The 19,758-nt window shown below is 34.4% G+C and overlaps 1 protein-coding gene across 2 annotated transcripts in view; it reads left to right on the top strand.

Annotated features, from left to right (window-relative positions):
• Positions 1 to 19,758, top strand: part of gmds (GDP-mannose 4,6-dehydratase) — a 93,033-nt gene that overhangs the window by 14,381 nt on the left and 58,894 nt on the right. For both annotated transcript variants that reach the window (XM_073816654.1, XM_073816653.1), the window contains 2 exons: positions 16,463 to 16,655; positions 16,746 to 16,850. In XM_073816654.1, the coding sequence (XP_073672755.1) occupies positions 16,463 to 16,655; positions 16,746 to 16,850 (298 nt within the window). The remainder of the gene's footprint in view (positions 1 to 16,462; positions 16,656 to 16,745; positions 16,851 to 19,758) is intronic.

Here is a 19,758-nt window from a genome sequence, read left to right as displayed (position 1 = left end):
AAGCCTCTTCTGCTTACTAAGCCTGCATTTATTTGATCCAAAGTATAGGAAAATAGTAACATTTTGAAATGTATTTACTATTTAAAATAACTGTTTTTGTTTGAATATATTTTAAAATGTAATTTATTCCTGTGATCTAAGCTAAATTTTCAGCATCATTACTCCAGTTTTCAGCGTCACATAATCCTTCAGAAATAATTCTAATATGATTTGCTGTTCAAGAAAAAGTTATTATTATTATTATTATTATTATTATTAACAGTATTTAAAACAGTTGAGTAATTTTTTTCAAGATTCTTTAATGAATAGAAAGATCCAAAGATCAGCATTTATCTGAATTTTTAATTATTAATATTAATAATAATTATTATTTATGAAAAGACATTTATAGAAATACTTTTATTTAGTAAGGATGCTTTATATTGATCAAAAGTGATGATAAAGACATGTATAATGTTAGAAAATATTTCTATTTCAGAAAAATTCAGTTCTTTCTTTTCATCAAAGAAACCTGAAAAAATTCTACTCAGCTGTTTTCGACAATAAAAATTAATTTTTTTGAGCAGCAAATCAGAATATTAGAATGATTTCTGAAGGATCATGTGACTGGAGTATTGATGCTACAATTTCAGCTTCGAAACCACTGGAATAAATTGTATTTTAAAATATATTCAAATAGAAAACAGTTATTTAAAATAGTAAAAATATTTTAAAGTTGTACTGTTTTGCTGTACTTTGGATCAAATGAATGCAGGCTTGAAGAGCAAAAGATACTCCTTTAAAAATCATTAAAAATCTTTTGACTGGTAGTGTGTATATCTAAAAGTTTTGTTATATTCAATTAATAATAATTGTAATAATTCAACAAGAATGACAGCAAAGACATTTATAATGTAACAAAATGCTGTTCTTTAGGGTTTCTATTCAAAGATATTAAGCAGCGTAACTGTTTTCAGCATTGATAATAATTAAATCATGTAACACTAACTGGAGTTATGACTGCTGTTGCTGTTTCAGCTTTGCCACAGGAATAAATTACATTTTAATATATATTCAGATAGAAAACCTATTTAGAAATTGGTGTAATAATTCACAATACTACAGTTTTTACTTTTATTTAAAAATAAATAAATACAGCTTTGATGAGCATAAGAAGCTTCTTTTGAAAACATTAAAACAATCTTACCGACCCCAAACCTTTGAACGGCATTGTATATCTATACTAATAAGTTTTATTATCCTGATTAATAACTCTAAATCTAATAATTAATTATTAAAATATTAAAATGGAAAACTTGCAGGGCAGCACCTGTTAGACATGCAGAACAACGTGAACTAAGGTAATGATAATAATACAAACGCTGAATTATTCAGGTGGGATATACCAGCTTCAGGAGCTGTGTGTGCAAACATAATGGACAAATAAAGGCGTCTATTTACATATGAATGCACACTTTTCCGAGCATCATGTCAGGACCTCGTCTTCAGCATGTTGTTTAATGATGACAGGAACAGTAAAAGAAAAGCTGTAAGCCATAATGTCGGCTCAACGTCAGCACACGATCACGGCTTTACTACAAAAAGAGCACAGTGTACTTTACATGTTGATGTTTGTACAAGTTTAAACCTTGCGGTTATCTTAAAATAACCACAAATGGAGCTGCCTTGTGGGATAGCACACAACAATTAGTCACGTTCGACCACATCAAACTTAGATCACATGATAAACTGAGTAAAAGTGCCACTTTTACAGGCTGAGATTGAGAGCCAAGTAACACACGCAGACACAGAGTTGCAAAGTCCGTAAGTTAATGATTGCTACTTGATTAGAAGAATTGAATTTGACTCATTTAATGTTGAAGTAGTTCAGATTTACTTAAGAAAGTGAGAACACAAAATAACATCTGTGGTATTTGGGCTAGTATTGTTCTGTGTTGACCTTTCTGTCACCTCAAAGCTCTTTCTCTTTGAGAAAGTCTGTTTGTGAATGTGTTTTTATGTTTGCACAACTATCTCTTAGCACCGGTGGAATCGGTTTGCTCATAGTGTTATGTACAGTAGGGTGTGATTGGCATAAGCTTTGTGTTTGCATTTGGATTAGCACAGATCTGTAGCTCATATGCAGTTGTTGGACTGGAACGTCGCAGCCTGTATCATGTTTTGTGTTTGCATGTGAACATGTTTGATGTGAAATTTAAGTGTTGTCTTGGGAAGACTTTGGCATTGTGTGCATGTTTGTAGACGGATGTGATATACACAAAAACACGCAAATGCAGGATTGAGTGACACACTGTAAGATAAGTCGACTTTGGTGAAGTGTAGCACAGAAATCCTTTCCGCTAATGACGGCAGAGTTTTTTAATAAGGCCGCGGTTGCAGTGTAGGAGACTTGGGCCTAACACTGAGCCTTGTTAGCTAATTGGGTGTCTAGAGGATGCAGGCACTCTCGCTTTCACACAGATACTTACAGTTAATTGCTTGTGTAAATCATTCCAGTCTTGTCACCTGCACCGACTGACGTCACCGCCAACAAACAGGCCTTTATTCAGTGGCGTTACGTCACGTTAAAAACATGATTTTGATTTATCTCAATGACAGCAGCTATGAAGCAAGAGATTAATTATGAGAGATAAAAATCTCTGCACTGCCATCTCTGTCACTCATTTTAGGGTGGGAATGCAGATGCAGTTTAAATATGTTTGCTTGTGTGGAAAACATGTTGTATAACATGCTCATTCAGACATTGGAAGCGGTTGAAAAGACATATGACGTTTAATCGTTTTTGTTTTTTAAATGATTAAATCTTTTAGGAATGTGAAAATCTTTAGAATTGAAAGAGTTTTTAACAACTTATTTTTATTTGTATTTAAATATTTTGATATTTATAATGTATTATATTTTATACTACAAGGCTGTTGAATGCTTGAATCTGATTGGGTGATGAATGTTCTAAGTTAAGGAAACCCACGACTAACGTAGTTCCCGGCTGGTTTTGACTGCATTACATGTCTGTATCACTTCGCCAAATGATTTCAGTTATTTCAAAGGTCCTTACAGCCTAAAACAGCAAGCCAAGACCAAAACCAAAACCGCTCCGCTTTGTGTTGTGGCTGCATCATTGTTTTCTAATTATTCAACGGCCCATCGTCAATTATCTCTTACATGTTTAATTTTTGTATTTATTTTATTATTACAATTATAATAATTACTATATTAGATTCAGTGGTACTTCTTTTCTCAGCAGACTAATTATAGTCATTATTTATAGTTTTTTGTTAACTATTTTTAGATATATTGTATTATATACATATAACGTTATATTTTACATATTATATTACATGTTTAACATTATAAACACTAGGGCTGTGCAATTAATCGCAATCGCAAAAAAAATCGCGATTTAAGCACATGCGATTTCTAAACCGCACAAGGCTGCGATTTTATCTATCCCTCCAACAGCACCCCCGCCCCCCTTGAACGTCAAGTTCATTTTATTTTCGATATAGCGCCACATCACAATAGAAGTCATTTAAGGTTATCTTTCCTATAGAACAGGTCTATACATAGTTATTTTATTAAACATACTAAATTGCCTTATGTTATTTATTTTATTTACACTAAGGCATGTCATTTCTGTCTCTTCATGGTCGCGTGATTACAATGTCTCCTCCAAGAAAACACGGATTGGATCGCGGACTCCATTCATAAAAACTTAATTTACTATAGCGCGGAATGCCACGTAATTCGTCGATTTTTGGATTAATAAATCAAAAGTTGGTCTGTCACTTAATTCAAATCGCGATATGGACTAGTGTCTGTGAAAACTGAAATGCAAAAAGACCGTTTTAATATGAATCCTGCATGTTCCGCTTGCTTCTGTATGTATGAATGGTGGAGACGCGTTTTATTTCTTTACTACATGCAGACTGAAGCACACGTGACGCTCCCGTTAATTTTTGGCATTTGCATCTCACATGAACAGATAAACTCAATCGCCAAATCGCTGCTGTGAGTTTCACTTTTACCGTTTCATTTGAGAAAACTAGCATCATATACACACAGAAACTTCACTGCAACCTGTCAAAATAAAAGTACGGTTTAATATGTAACAGAACAATATTAGTCCTGTATTACTTTTGTACAGTATAATGTAGGTGTTTATATATTCCTATTTAAATAATTTACATAAACAATATATATGATAAAAATTATTACAACAAGATTAACCACTTAATTATTATTTAAACGTTTTAAACTGAATATAATTTTTCTTCCACGCATTGATTTTAACAGTAAATTTCTGTTTGTTTGACAAAAATTAAAAGGGTTTATTTTTCATTTGATTAAAAATAAATAAATGTTTATGCTTTTTCATTATCAGAAAAATTAAAACACATAAGAATTTCTAAAAAAAAAAAAAAGCAAAAGATTTTAGAACCCTTAAAATGTTAAAATAGAGAGTTTTGGACTTATTTTTCCACTGAAATGAATGTATTCGTTATTGCACAAAGTAGGCTAAAGTACCGGGAAAAAAGTAAAATGGCTTATTTATTTTATGTTGTCTGTTTTAAAGACAATTTTACTACAGTTTTGTTTATTAAACTTAATACTATGTTATTTCATGGTGAAATGTTTTGTTATGCACTTCTTGTGCACTGAATACATTTAGAATGTATGTATGTAGCTTGTTTGAAAAAGCAAAAAAAAAAAAAAAAATCGCAAATAAAATCGCAATCGCAATATTCGTTCAAAAAAAATCGCAATATGATTATTTTGTCCATATTGCACAGCCCTAATAAACACTACCAGTCAAAACAGTAAGATTTTTAATGTTTTTTTTAAAGAAGTCTCTTTGCTCACCAAGCCTGTATTTATATGATCCAAAGTACAGCAAAACAGTACAATTTTGAAATATTTTTACTATTTAAAATATATTTTTATTACTTGAATATATTTAAAAATATAATTTATTCCTGTGATTTCAAAGCTGAATTTTTAGCATCATTGCTCAGAATATTCTAATATTCTCATTTGTTGCTCAAAAGCATTTATTATTGTTGTTGTTATTATTATTATTATATTATTATTATGTTGAAAACAGCGGAGTATAATTTTTTTTTAGGTTTCTTTGTTGAGTTGAACAGCATTTATGTAAAATACAAAATCTTTGGTAACATTATAAATGTATTTGTCTTTGATCACAGGAATAAATTACATTTTAAAATATATTCAAGTAATATATATATATCTTAAATAGTAAAAATGTTTTAAAATTTCTGGAAAAACTGGATCAAATAAATGCAGGCTTTGTGAGCAGAAGAGACTTCTTAAAAAAACATTTAAAAATGGCCCTCTTTCTTTATTTCAGTCTTTCTTTCTTTTTATGCTTTCTTTATATTCCTTTAATGATTACTTAATTTTTTTAAATTCATTTTATACTTTATTTATTAATCCATTTTTATATTGTTATTTTTTATGTTCATTTATTTATTTGTTTATATTCATTTCATTCTTTGTTATTATTTATTATATTTAAAGCCACGCTCGCAATAAATTTTGAGATGCGAAATTTCTTCTTGGGTTTTCTTAAAAACTTTAATTTACCACATAACAAATAATAATACATCTAAAATATAAAAACATACAATCTGCTCCACTTTCTGGATTCCATTTTTTAATGGTTAAATTAAGTTTTATTAATCAAAATGTTTAATTAATTGAAATCACAAAACTTACACAATTTAACAGTTTAACAAAAATTAAATTAAGGCCCTATGAAATATGTTTTATTTTTTTCTCAAATGTAGTTTTATTTTTATGAAAATCTGTGTTTTCCATAAATTTTCTGGATTTTATTTTAATGGTTTCATTAAATAATAATTAACAATCAAAAGCCTAATCTAAATAATTAATTTCATTAATAAAATTATTATTATTTTCTTTTCTTTTTTTAAAATACTGTGTGTATTTACATTTTTCTGTGTTGTGTATTTACAAATTCTGGTAAATCATTTTTCTGGTAAATATTCCTTAAAAATAATGTTTTAATAATCGTATTAGTAGTAGTAGAGCTATTACATTAAATAATATATTTCTGTCACAATTTCTTCAAGTTAAATCAAACTTTTATTTTGACAGGTTGCTGTGAAGACCTGTAAGTTTCTATTTGTAAATGATTTTATGTAGTTTTGTTTTTTCTCACAAAAAAGGTAAAATACTCATGAAGTGACTTTCAGAGCAGTTCTAGAGATATGTACTCATATATTTAGGCAGCAGAGGCGCTTCAGTATGTGTGTAGTAAATGAAACCATCCATCTGTGGCATTCATTCACAGTGTGAATCACACAGAACATGCAGGATTCACATTTAAAAAAGTATTTTGTGGCTTGATATTTACAGACACTAGTCCATATCACATTTTGATTTAAGTGGTACCGACCTACTTTTTATTTATTCATCCAAAATTTGGCAAATTCTGTGACATTCTGCTTTGTACAGTAATTCCATTTTTATGACTTGATTCAGCGATTTTGTCCGCGGTTTCCGGATCGCGGATATCATAGGGTCCTACGTAGCAAAATGCGAAACAACTTTGAATGAGCTTGTGTTTCCGCTCTTCTGTATTCGCGTGCATAGTCAATCGAGCGAAAAAAGTGTAGTATGACTGGCCCTTAATGAATTTCCCACTGGTTATTAGTATGTCTGCATACTGCATTGGCCAGTTTTAGCATGCAGTAGACTGTGGAATGACACTTTGCATAGTTTGTGAATGGCAACACAATTGTGTTGATACACTTATTTGGGTATGAATCACTCAATTTTGAAAAGAACCGACCTAACAAATGTGTCATCTTTGGTTGACGTGCTTTATGTTGCCACTTGCCGGTGACTGCATTAATCCAGGGATTTAAACAGCATTAAACTTGTCAAAAAAAAAAACCTGCAGTTTTGACATCTCTAGCCTCACGTAAGCCTTGGCTGCTCCACATTAGGCAAAGGAGCACAAGGAAGACGTGTCGTATGGTACACCTTGTCTTCCTGGGAATATTCGCTCCTAGAAAATGGGTTAAGGTGGCTTGACTTATCAACGTCGGGCTTATTTCAAATTTTGGAAGGAATGTGACTGACATGGTATGTCTGAATAATATGCAAGTCTTTGTGAATTCGCTAGCGCTAGCACGAGCACTCAACGCTTGATTGAGAGGTGGAAAATAGCCGTTTACAGAATAAAAGCAGGTATTGCAATGAACAATTCATTCTTTGTGCGGTATAAACGGACACATTCCAGTCTCATGCCCTGCCCTAAGGGAGTTAACATTAGTCAAGAGAATCATTTAGTATATACTTGTGTATGATTATTATTACTATTATCATTTATATTGTTATTTATTATTGGCATTATTATTGCCATTACAGTAGGTAATGACCTTGGCAAAGATGCTGAACAGAAGTAAGGAATGAAAGAATAAAAATAAGTACTTTGAATCATAGCATTACCAGAGATGTTGGCTCAAGTGACTGGAAGACTAGAATGAGGAAATATTCAGCAGTATCATAGTGTGCAAGTCCAAAGTAAGCTCTAAAAATGATTAATGATGTTTAAGATTATGATGAATGTAAAGTAGGATGCAAGAGAGAAGTTCAAAAACATAAGCTGCCGGTTATCAGGCCTCAACGTTTGTATTTTCATCTTTTGTTTCTTGAAATTTGGTGGAAAAATCTCCAAATGTCCACATGTTTGCTTTCTCATCTATAGCAGAAACCTTTCTGGTTCCTTTTTCGGTTGTGCAAATCATTGCAGTCTCTCTGTAGTCAACGCTGGTGCCACTTGTCTGCATGACCTTTATATCTGTACTCTGTAAGTCTGAGATATACAAGTAGGGCTTAACAATAAGTATATTTTTTCCTATTCAGGCCAGCAGTTTCAATATGTGCTGCCCTGCCAAAATTTTCACAGGCCCCACCACATTAAAATGATTCATTTTATTTTTAGGAACATTCGTGTCTGCTAAAATTTAAATGGACAGTACATTATTTTATTTTGTTTATTTTTTATTTATTTATTTATTTATTTTTTGCCTCTTTAATACAAGAGACTTTTACAGATATAGGAAATCAGATGCCTTGGACAACAGTCAGTTTTGCGGTAATTATGCATAAATCAGACCAATCAGAATGAATTATTGAGTCCTGTGTACATTTTATTTGTTTGCCGTAGTGCTAGGCAAAATGGACAAATAAAATGATCATGATAAAGATATAAAAAAAATTCTTTCGAGTTTGAAGGCAGATTCCTTTATTGTGAAAGATTGTGGTTTTAAGCTATTCTTTATGGTCAAAACATGACAAACAATTCATGTTTAAACACACACACACACACACACACACATTTAGATCCTGGTAATCACAGTTAAAACCGCAAATGTAGCACCTTAATACCATTGTAAAAATGTAATTTGATTTGTATGTATTTATGTGAAAAACAGTAGTCTAAATACATTTAGAAAAATGCATAAACAATTAATCACAAAAAATACTGTAATTATTTTCCATTTCTCCTCCTTCGCTACATTTAATACATTTCTACATTAATATAATACAATTTGACTCAAATACCCAATTTTCTGACACAACACCATGCTGCAGTTAGTGCTACTACAGTAAATCTATGGTAAATGATGGCGATTTGTACATTTTGAAAGCCTTCTGACTGTATCGTTGCGCAAAGTGTCTCTCCTGTTTGTCAGCGCTGTATCATTTAGCTATAAACCAAGTTATTTCTATTCTTCGCTGAATTCAAGTGCTTCACACTGGATCTCGCAGCACGGTTTAATGGTCGTGTGACCAAGACTCATCAGCGAGTGAACAAATATGCTTTAGTAAGCTTGCGCTGCGCCGCCATTTGAACCTTAAGGCGAGTGGATAAACAGTTTTAGCGTTCTTTAAATGACTAGTGGTCTTTTGTATCACTTCACGGGTAAATACACAAATATGCTGTTCACACAGACAATGGTGTTCTGTCTTTTTACCGGTAAGAGACCATTTACACATCAGCACAAAAATGCCGGTAAATTCTGTGGTGTCAGTCACCGAAAATGATCTTTAAAAGCTGCGTTGTTGTCTTCATTCGCCCTCATGAGTAGAAGCATTTTAGTTTCACTATCTGTCCAAATTGACAACATTTTTGAATCTGAGTGACCAAAAGTGATCAAAAAGAACACGTTTTTGCTCTATAAACACAAGACACGCATAATAATATCCAACTGCAGAGCCGCAGTGCTGTTGATTGGAAAAGAAGGCTAGGTCTTGAGCATGACACATTGAAAAAGCTGTGAGATGAGACGCAATGGTCAAAGATGTCCATATAGCACATTATTAATAGTAATCAGTAGTAATCACGCCATCTCCATAAGAATGCTATGATTGGCAAATTTGGACCAAAGCACTTTTTTGTCAGCGTGTTCTACATGCTTCTACCGGTAATCTTCATTCTGTGTTCACACAGTGCACATTACTAGTAATTTACTGGTAATGTTACAACTTCTCATGCCAGAAAATTTGCTAGATCGAATTTACCAGTATTAGCCAGCTGGCTAACATTACATATTTCATTCATAATTTGCAACAGCAATGTTTAATACTAAACAAAAGGAATGGCTAAGAAGGTTCACCGATTGGACAAGTCACAGTCAGTCTGAGATTGTGAGCTGGATTGTTTCAGACAGTTTAGTGGATTGCATATAATGACAACACACATTTAGCAAAAAAAATTATATGGTAATGAACTTGGTCTGCAGAGAGAACTACTAGACACCAGAGTATATAATTACAGCTATTTATAGCTTGGAAGCATTCATCATCTTGTCTCAAAATAAACATGCAGGTCAAGTACTCATATTTGATATTTTTATGTTAATCTGAAGCATATTGTGCTCATAGCATTTAACAAAACTGAGGTGGATGTTCAGCGATGCAGATCCTGGCATACCACTTTGTGCATTGTCAGAGTTTCAACTGTGTTTAGCATGCGTGTTGGCTTCTTTGACGTACAGATAAGCGCACACAATAGCTCACCTCATTCTTTCGAGCTCCTAAATGACAGCACCTGTCAACTGCGATGACACACGTGCTGTGTGTGTGTCAGAGAGTTGGTTCAGTCAGAGACCACTCACATGTGGTAGTTGTTGGTTGCTGTCAGCACAAGGTTAACTGTCAACTGTCAGGAGCTGAACAGAACCTTGTGTGGAACTGCGCTGTTCTCGAGCAAATGAAATAGCATGATGAAAAACGTGTGGCCGGATTAGATGGATTGCACTATACTAGTCGCTTTAGAAGTGTTTGCACAAAGCCCAGACTTAAACACCTTTAGGATGAAATTTGAATGCAGACTGTTAGCCAGACCACATCATCTAACATCAGCGTCTGACCTCATTGAAGCTCTGCTGTCTGGATGGAGACAAATCCAACAGCCATGTTCCAAATTAGTGCTCGGCGATATACCAGTTCAAGCGGTAAACCGGTATAAACCAGCATCGTAAGTTGAGAGGGGATCCCTGTTAACTTCATACACTTTGGACTAAAGGTTAACTTGTAGAACTATCAACATTTTTTTAACTGGGAAAATAAACCAACTGTAAATGGTGATTAACATAATCCAGAAAATACTGTTGCAGCCAGAGCAAACTCACTTCATCATGCGTAAAATATTGGAAAAAAATCCTAAATACTCAGTTAAGGGTTAGGGATTTATATAAATATATTTCTGAGGGAAACTGACTGTCTTCAGAATAGTTAAGATGGTGTTTTTTTGTCATCTTACCTCCATATAATGCATATTAATGTAGTATTTAAAAGCACAGCCTTGCTTTGTTTACAGCGATAACTAAGAAAATGCTGTATTGCTGCTGTTCCATAAGCGCCACCTGCTGTCAGAGAGTGAATTTGCCTCTCATTTAGCCCATCTGCTGTTTTCGTTTCTTGTTTTATGTAGCATAATTCAACAAAACTAGGGTGAAACCATTCTGTTTTTGCTATTGAAATTGTACAATTGAATTCACATCAAAAAACTCTTATTGTTTGGATCGTGATTAAAATGCAGTGGTTCTGCAGCCGTTTTGTGCATTCTGTTCAGTCAGGGAAAAACTGATAAACCGTGAAACCACCAGAATCCTAAAAAAAGTGATACAGATTGTTGTCAAAACCGCGCAGCTCTATTCCAAAATCTAATGAAAGACCTTTTTTTTGCAGTGCTTTTGAAATTAAATGTTCAACAAGACAACAAGCATCATGAGGTCAGGCGCTGATGATAGGTGATGGGGTCTGGCCTGCTTTTCCAATTCATCCCAGAGGTTTTAAAAAGGGGTTCAGGTCTAGACAAGGCTGGGCAAGGTCCTCCACATGAGATGTAATAGTTGAAAAAAAAAAGAAAAAAGAAATGTATGCGTATCTTAATTTTTTCCAATTAATTATAATTCAATTATTAACATTGGAGTGAATAAAGGGGGTTCCTGAGCCTTGCTGATGCAGCTGTGGGGCTATATGAGACGCAAAAGGTTGAGAAATGCTGTCTTCTGGAAACATAAGATGTGGTAAAAATAGAGCTTTGTTTTTACAAGGATGGAGACAGTTTAAGAACATCTGTAACAGGCTAAATGATTCCCTAATTATTCGCAGTCATGGTTTCTCCCCTCCCTCCCTCCGCTCTCACACACTCAAGCTTGTATGAGCTCTGCGATTGCTACAGACAAGTTGCGCCTGGGGCAACCCTAACCGCAGCCCATAATGATCCAGGCTGTTGCCATGTTTACATGTGTGTTTATGTTTGAGGGAAGGAGTGAATGATGAGGTGAGCGTGTCTGGTTGAGCAGGCAGAAGAGCGAGGGAAGTTGGTGTCATCTCAAGCATAGATTTAATTAGCTGATGAATTCCAATCCTGACGTGCCGAAGCCGTGAGGAGTGTAGGAGTAGTATCGACAGAGGAGGCCAGCTCCATTAGGTAGAGCCGAAAGAAAAAGGGTGTTCGCATGTGCACGAGTCACCCCGGGCCACGGGGACTTTCCCGATGTCAGACATAAATCCTGCCCCCCTGACAGTTCCAAGTTGCTGTGGAGACACGAAGAAATTGCTTTTGCAGCACAATTTTCGGCGAGTCTCCCGCTCACTTCGGATAACGTGTAAAATGTGGCCGCACTTACATAAACAACAAAATCCCTGTAATTTCCACGTCTTTTCTTAGCCTGCGAATGCATAGAGGGAGCGATTTGGAGTTCGCAGCGCACTTACTTGCATCAGCGCAATGGCTACTGCTACTAGTAACAGCTGGAACGAGCAAATTACGGTATCGCTGTTCCTCTAATAGCACTATTTTGGCATATTTATGACATTTGAAATCCGTGTCCTGGCTGTTTGTTTGGAGAAAACAATGCCCAAGAAATGAAAATTGCTTGCGGCGTGGCAAGATGCCGTGAAAGCTCTCCGCACAATCTGAAGACATAAATCTACTTGTACCTGACAGAAACATGTCTCTCTTAGTTCTAACTGGTATGATTGAATGTTTTGGCTCGCTTTTAAGAGCATGTTTGTACAGTCCAAAAAACTTAAAGCTAATTATCCCAGCAACGGTAATGATAGCTATTGGACGAGCGCCAAGCAACACAACTAAAGTCAATCCGTTGCCGCATTATAAGGATTATTTTGAAAGTGATGCGAATTTGCGTTGTGAGGATACTTGCATATCGTTTCAGTCTCACGATAATTAGCTGTCAGTCGCTTTTGTTTTCTCTCTGAGGTGTGGTTACAGATGCGCACTAGGGTATTTCGGGACTAATTCAGATCATGCCTGTTGCCGAGGGTTTGTCTCGATGGAAAAAACGTGTAGGTGCGATTCTGAGAAGCGCATGTCAAATTTGAGGAACAGGTTAGATGAGTTATTCTCTCCCTCTCTTTCTCCTGCTCAGTTCCTGTCTGTCTTTCTGTTTCTTGCTTTCTCTCCCTATCTTTAACATCTCAGTTTCAGTCAGGGATTCCCCGACTCGCTCGTGTTTGGGAATTGAGTATGTCTGAACTCGTTAAATTAGAGCAGACCTTGTCGCTCAAAAACACGGTGCAGTGATTCAGTCGCATGATGTAGCACCTCAAACTATTTGCAATATCTAAAGAATAGTTTGTCCAAAAATGAACATTGATTTTCTTACCTTCACCCTCATTCCATATGCCGTGCAAAAGGAGAAATTTTGATGAATGCACATTGTTTCCTTCAATTAAAAAGCACAATATAAGTATCATAGAAGTTCATACGAGCCTGTTCATCTTTTAATGTGGTAGGATAACTTTGTGCCAGGAACAGGCTGAAATTAAAATGATTTTTCACTGAAAATCTTGACATCAGTGCTTGTTTTCTTTCCCACACTCATGGGAGAAGCAGCAATGACTGATTTGTGAACAAATTGTTCTTTTAAAAGGATAGTTCACCCAAAAATGAAAATTCTGTCATTAATTAGTCACCTTCATATTGTTCCAAACTCATTGTGTTCATCTTTGGAACACAAATTAAGAAATTTTTGATGAAATCCAAGAGCTTTCTGACCCTGTATTGATGGCTTTTAGTCACATGACCGGCTCAACGACCTGGAGGGCAAAACGTCCAAAGAGTGTTTCACAGCCATAAATATTTAGATCTCCTCTCAAAAGAATAAATCAAAGCTATGGGAATAATGCAAGTTTTGGCCTTTTGCAATCCATATTAAACACCAGCTGCAATATTTTAATCATTAAGCAGTGTGACAAAACGTTATAAAAACACTTAAGTGCCTTAATATATTTAAAAAGGTAATATTAAAAGATCAAATTTAGTAATCACTATATTAATGATGTATAGTTTATATGGGCAAGCAGATGAGGTTGGAATATGAACACAACCATTTAATGTAAAACTTTGCACATTGCGTTTATATTCTGGGTTCATCTGCTTGCTTGTACAAAATATACATCATCAATACGGTGTTTACTGAATTTCTCCTTTTAATATCTGCTTTTTACAACATTACTACCGAATGCAAACTGCGTAAAAATAAGTGGCGGTCAGTTGAGCAAAGCTTTGTTTTGCCCTCCAGGTAGGTGTTCCTATGACTGTGTGACGTCACGTGAAAACTATCACTAGACAGCAATGCAACTGACATTCAAGGCCCAGAAAGTCAAGTCAAGTCACCTTTGTTTATATAGCAATTTTAACAATACAGATCGTGTCAAACAGCTTTACAGTATTAAATTAGAAAATAGTGTTAATAATGCAAAAGGACAATAGTAAATGCTCAATTTTCAGTAAAAAGTCAGTTCATTGATTCAGGGATGTCATCATCCAGCTCAGTCCAGTTCAAATGGTTTTTGTGCAATTAAGTCAACAATATCACTGGAAATTAAGTGTCAACAACTAAGTAAGCCAGAGACTACAGTGGCAGGGAACCAAAACTCCATCTTTGAACTAGAAAGGTACTAAGAAAAATAGTCCATGTGTCATCAGTGGTTCAACCGTAATTTTCTGCAATTTCTCCTGTTCTCTACCTTTCTAGAACTTGAACATGTCAGTTGCACTGCTGTCTATGCAGGGTCTGAAAGCTCTAGGATTTCATCAAAAATATCTTTTTTTGTGTTTTGAAGATTAGGGTTGGGTATCGTTTGAATTTTATCAATTCACATTCTGCTTATTGATTCCTAATTCCGATTCCAATAAAATAAAAAAGTCCATTTAAAAAGATTTAAATCAAACATTTAGATGTCAAACATATTTATTCTGTCTTCTGCCTATGGTTTAACCAAAAAATACCGCAGAAAAAAACAACTAGACTAATATAAGTTTCAAACATTAAATTAAAGTAATAAAATAATAACAAACAAATCAATTAGCAATAGCAGAAATAAATAAAACTGAACAAACGTCAGATACAGAAATTGAAATCCAAAGTTTAAAAACTAAGTTTTCTTTTCATAAATAAAATGTTGATTAATCGTCATTAAATTTCCGAAAGATATTCAGTCAGTTAATGATTTTCTTTTGTTCTTGGTTAATATTAATGGAAGGCAGCATGTTTATTAAGTGTCTCTTTAATGCTGAACACAGATCTAAAAATGATGATATACTGACGTATTTCGTGCAAACTGGTCAATAAATGTGACCCTGGACCACAAAACCAGTCTTAAGTCGCTGGGGTATATTTATACATTGTATGGGTCAAAATTATAGATTTTTCTTTTATGTCAAAAATCATTAGGAAATTAAGTAAAGATCATGTTCCATTAAGATTTTTTGTAAAATTCCTACTGTAAACCTATCAAAATGTAATTTTTGATTAGTAATATGCATTGTTAAGGACTTAATTTGGACAACTTTAAAGGTGATTTTCTCAGTATTTTGATTTTTTTGCACCCTTAGATTCCAGATTTTCAAATAGATGTATCTCGGCCAAATATTGTCCTATTCTAACAAACTATACATCAATAGAAAGCTTATCTATTGAGCTTTCATATGATGCATATATCTCAGTTTTGTAAAATTTAACCTTATGACTGTTTTTTTGGTCCAGGGTCACAAATGTGAAAGAGAAGTCAGTTCCGGCCCGGTCCCTTTCTGCAGTAGAAATGCACATCGGGGCCGCTGTTCTTCTTGCTTGCGCTTCAGATGTGTGCGCTGCATGCAAAAAGTGGGCAAGTTCTTTTCCTTTCTGCACTTAAATAGTTTAAAAATCCCATTAAAATGGGAACGCAGAAATCGTTAAGTGGCATCGAAATGCACGTGTCTTATCGAATACTCGGATATTAGAAATTTGGAACCGGTTCTAAAATGGAACCAGTTCTCGATACCCAACCCTACTGAAGATAAACAAAGGTCTTATGGGTTTGGACCAACATGAGGGTGAATAATTAATGATAGAATTTTCATTTTTGGGTGAATTATCTCTTTAAGTCATACCTTTTTAGTCAATCAGTTAACAAAATCTACTGAAATATACTGTAAAATAAAACTAGAGGTTTGACCTAAAGACAAAAAAATGCAACATTGTTTTTATTAATAGTGTGTTGTTATGTCTTTGATGGCTTGCAAATGATATGCACTGAATGCAGTTAGCCAATATCCAACATTTAGTTGTCTGACCCAGTTTACACGAGCTAGAAGACAAATGGTTTGATGCTCTGTGTGTTTTCCAGTAACAGCAGAGCATGCAGCTCTATGCAAACAAAGACACTTGATATCAACATTAGAGAAGATTCCTTCTCTCAGCTTAGAGGGTTTTGCGCTGAGTTTTATTACCAGGCAGTTACTTGTTTTCATATTTCCTTAAATTATGTTTATGTTGGCAACTTCTTGGCTTATGTTATTGAGTTATGTCATAAGACTGAATTGCATTTAGCCATTTACTTGTGTACTTTTGCATTTAACTCTTAAACATAAATGCCTCATGTTTGTCAGATCTCCTTTGACCTGGCTGAGTACACCGCAGACGTTGACGGGGTGGGGACCCTTCGGCTGCTGGATGCAGTGAAGACCTGCGGTTTAACTGACACCGTCCGCTTCTACCAGGCCTCCACCAGCGAGCTCTACGGGAAAGTACAGGAAATTCCCCAGAAGGAGACCACACCGTTTTACCCACGATCCCCTTATGGTCAGCACACACACATCTAAAAACATGCTGTGTCTTCATATTTTTACTTTGTTAAATTAATAAATACACAAATGTCTTTTTTTGTCATAGGTGCTGCTAAGCTCTATGCATACTGGATTGTTGTAAACTTCAGGGAAGCCTATAACCTCTTTGCTGTGAATGGGATCCTGTTCAATCACGAGAGTCCTAGAAGAGGTCAGACACACATCACACACACAAAAAAACATTTTTTTCTTGGTTTGTTTGGTTCTTCTAGTACAGGGATACTGAGATTACTTCGCTTGGGGGCCACTTTCTGGTAAAGTCCATCTGATGTGGTTTCATTTTCAGTTGGTTTTGAAAAATGTGCAGTAACCAACAGCCACTGTTATGTGTTAGACCTCATAGTTTCTATAGTTTCAGACATACGTTTGGGTGAGTTTTAACAACTTAGCCTGCTTTTTTAATTTCCATAATGAAATAAGAGTAATGTACAGTGGTAAGTATTGTATACAAATGCATTTATAATACACAAATGCTTTCAGGATGTTACAGATTCACCCACAAATCACAGTTCTGTCATCATTTACTCACCCTTATGTTTAATGTATGACAAAAAAATATATATTTTTAAGAATTTTCATTTTTGGGTGAACTATTCCTTTAAACGTTTAGGATCAGTAAAATTTGGTGTTTTTGAAAGAAGTCTCTGCACACTAAGTCTTCATTTATTTGATCAAAAATACAGTAAAACAATTTTTCAATTTTTCTGAAATGTTACATTTTTCAATTTAACTGCTTTCCCATTTTATTTTATTTTTTAAATGTCATTTGTTCCTGTGATGCCAAAGCTGAATTTACAGCAGCCATTTACTTTAGTCTTCTATCATTCTAATATGCTGATTTGGTGCTCAAGAAACATTTCTTATTATTATCAATGTTGAAATATAGACTGCTAAATGATAACTGATAAACAGATTAAGTTCATGCAGAGCAGCAAATTTTATAGCAATATAAATGTCTTTGCTGCTAGAATAAAAGTATCAGTTTCTGTAGAAAGACAATCTTGACACCAAACTTTTTAGCGTAATGAAAAAGAATTAAACAATGTAATGGTCACTACACATACACTGCTGTTCAAAAGTTTGGGATTTAAAAAAAATAATCATCAAGGCTGCATTTACTTGATCAAAAATGCAAAAAAAAAAACAGGAATATTGTGAAAAAATATTACAGTTTAAAATAATAGTTTTCAATTTTAATATAATTTAAAATATAATTTATTTTTGTAATGCAAATCAGAATTTTCATCAGTTATTACTTCAGTCTTCAGTGCTACATGATCCTTCAGAAATTCTAATATGCTGATTTATTACTTTTATTATCAATATTGCAAATATTTTCTATTTTAAATAAATGCTGTTCATTTTATCTCTTTATTTATTAAAGAAGCTTAAATAAAAGTATCACAGGTTCCAACAAAATACTAAGAAACACAACTGTTTTGATAATAAATATGCATATTAGAATAGTTTCTGAAGGATCATGTGGCACTGAAGACTGGAGTAATGATGCTGAAAAATAAATTACGTTTTAAAATAGATTCACATATAAAATAATATTTTACAATATTGCAGTTTTTCTGGATTTTTTTGTCAAATAAATGTAGTCTTGATGAGCATAAGAAACTTTTTTTTTTTTTTTTTTTTAAGCATTAAAAATCTTACTGATTCCAAAGTTTCGAATGGCAGTGTATGTATTTTGAAGGAAACAAATTTCAAATTCAAAGGATGGATTGGAGTAAGTTAAATTCATCAGTCCTTTTTGTGTTAAAGGGAAACTTTCGCCAAAATGCAATCTGGGGTGTTTTTTGGATTGTAAACGAGTCAAACTTTCATCTAAAAGCATAATTACGACGAAAGAGCCACTTTTAAGATTGACCGTGATTTCGTTTTCTGGTCAAATGGCCGGTGAATGGGAGTGCTAGGGGCACTACTTTGAGCGCATCAAAATCGATATTTTTACAACACTAAGAAGGCCCGACACACCATGACACTTTGCTCGAAGTATCGCCTGGGTCTCTACACATGAACTCGAGCATTGAGAACATTGTTTGTGTACACAGAGTTTACTAAAAAGAAAGGTTTTGAACAACTCACTTACACTGTTTCGGTTTCCACTCACAGCCATCTTGCCAGTCAAAAAGTGTCGATCTCCGAATGCGACGTAATAGTGAGGAGAGTAAAGATGGCTAGCTCCTAAAGCATATTTCCATATAAATGCACGGCTAATTCGTTGTTTTGTCGCAAGTGAAAAACAATATTAACCTTCTAGTTGTAAAAAGAGCCTCATATAAGAAACATTCGGAGATCAACACTTCAGTGTAAGTGAGTTGTTCAAAACCTTTCTTTTTAGTAAACTCTGTGTACACAAACAATGTTCTCAATGCTCGAGTTCATGTGTAGAGACCCAGTCGATACTTCGAGCAAAGTGTCATGGTGTGTCGGGCCTTCTTAGTGTTGTAAAAATATCGATTTTGTTGCGCTCAAAGTAGTGCCCCTAGCACTCCCATTCACCGGCCATTTGACCAGAAAACGAAATCACGGTTAATCTTAAAAGTGGCTCTTTCGTCGTAATTATGCTTTTAGATGAAAGTTTTAGTGTTGGGCGATATGCTCAATTTTCATATCGCCCTATCGTCAGCCTGAGAGATCGCCGATACACGATACTATCGTGCTAATTTAATAATGTACTAAATTATTCGTTTTGTAAAGGTAGACTTGCTATTGGCATATGATTAAGTTGTGCGTGTACAGAGCGCTGACTGTAGTTCTGCCGGAGTTGTTCAAGTTACTTTCGGTTTCATTCTCTGCTATCGTCAGTGAGTTGTAAATGTGCGTGCATGAATGTAAATGAATGAATCTTTCTTTACCCGTCATATGTTACCGCTGTATATCTGACCGTTGTCATCAGGTGATGTTGTAGTTCAGTTCATATTGAATGCGGAGAAGTGATGCTCGTTTAATTCACGTGCGTATGTTTAGTGCCATTTTATCGCATCGTAATTCTAATTAACGCATATAGATGTTACTGAGATGAATGTTTATGTTTACTATATACAGAC

This window comes from Garra rufa, chromosome 13 (genome assembly GCF_049309525.1).
Source record: "Garra rufa chromosome 13, GarRuf1.0, whole genome shotgun sequence".
Taxonomy (NCBI): Eukaryota; Metazoa; Chordata; class Actinopteri; order Cypriniformes; family Cyprinidae; genus Garra; species Garra rufa.
The sequence above is the reverse complement of the archived record's forward strand: the minus strand, read 5'-3'. Positions and strand labels throughout refer to the sequence as shown.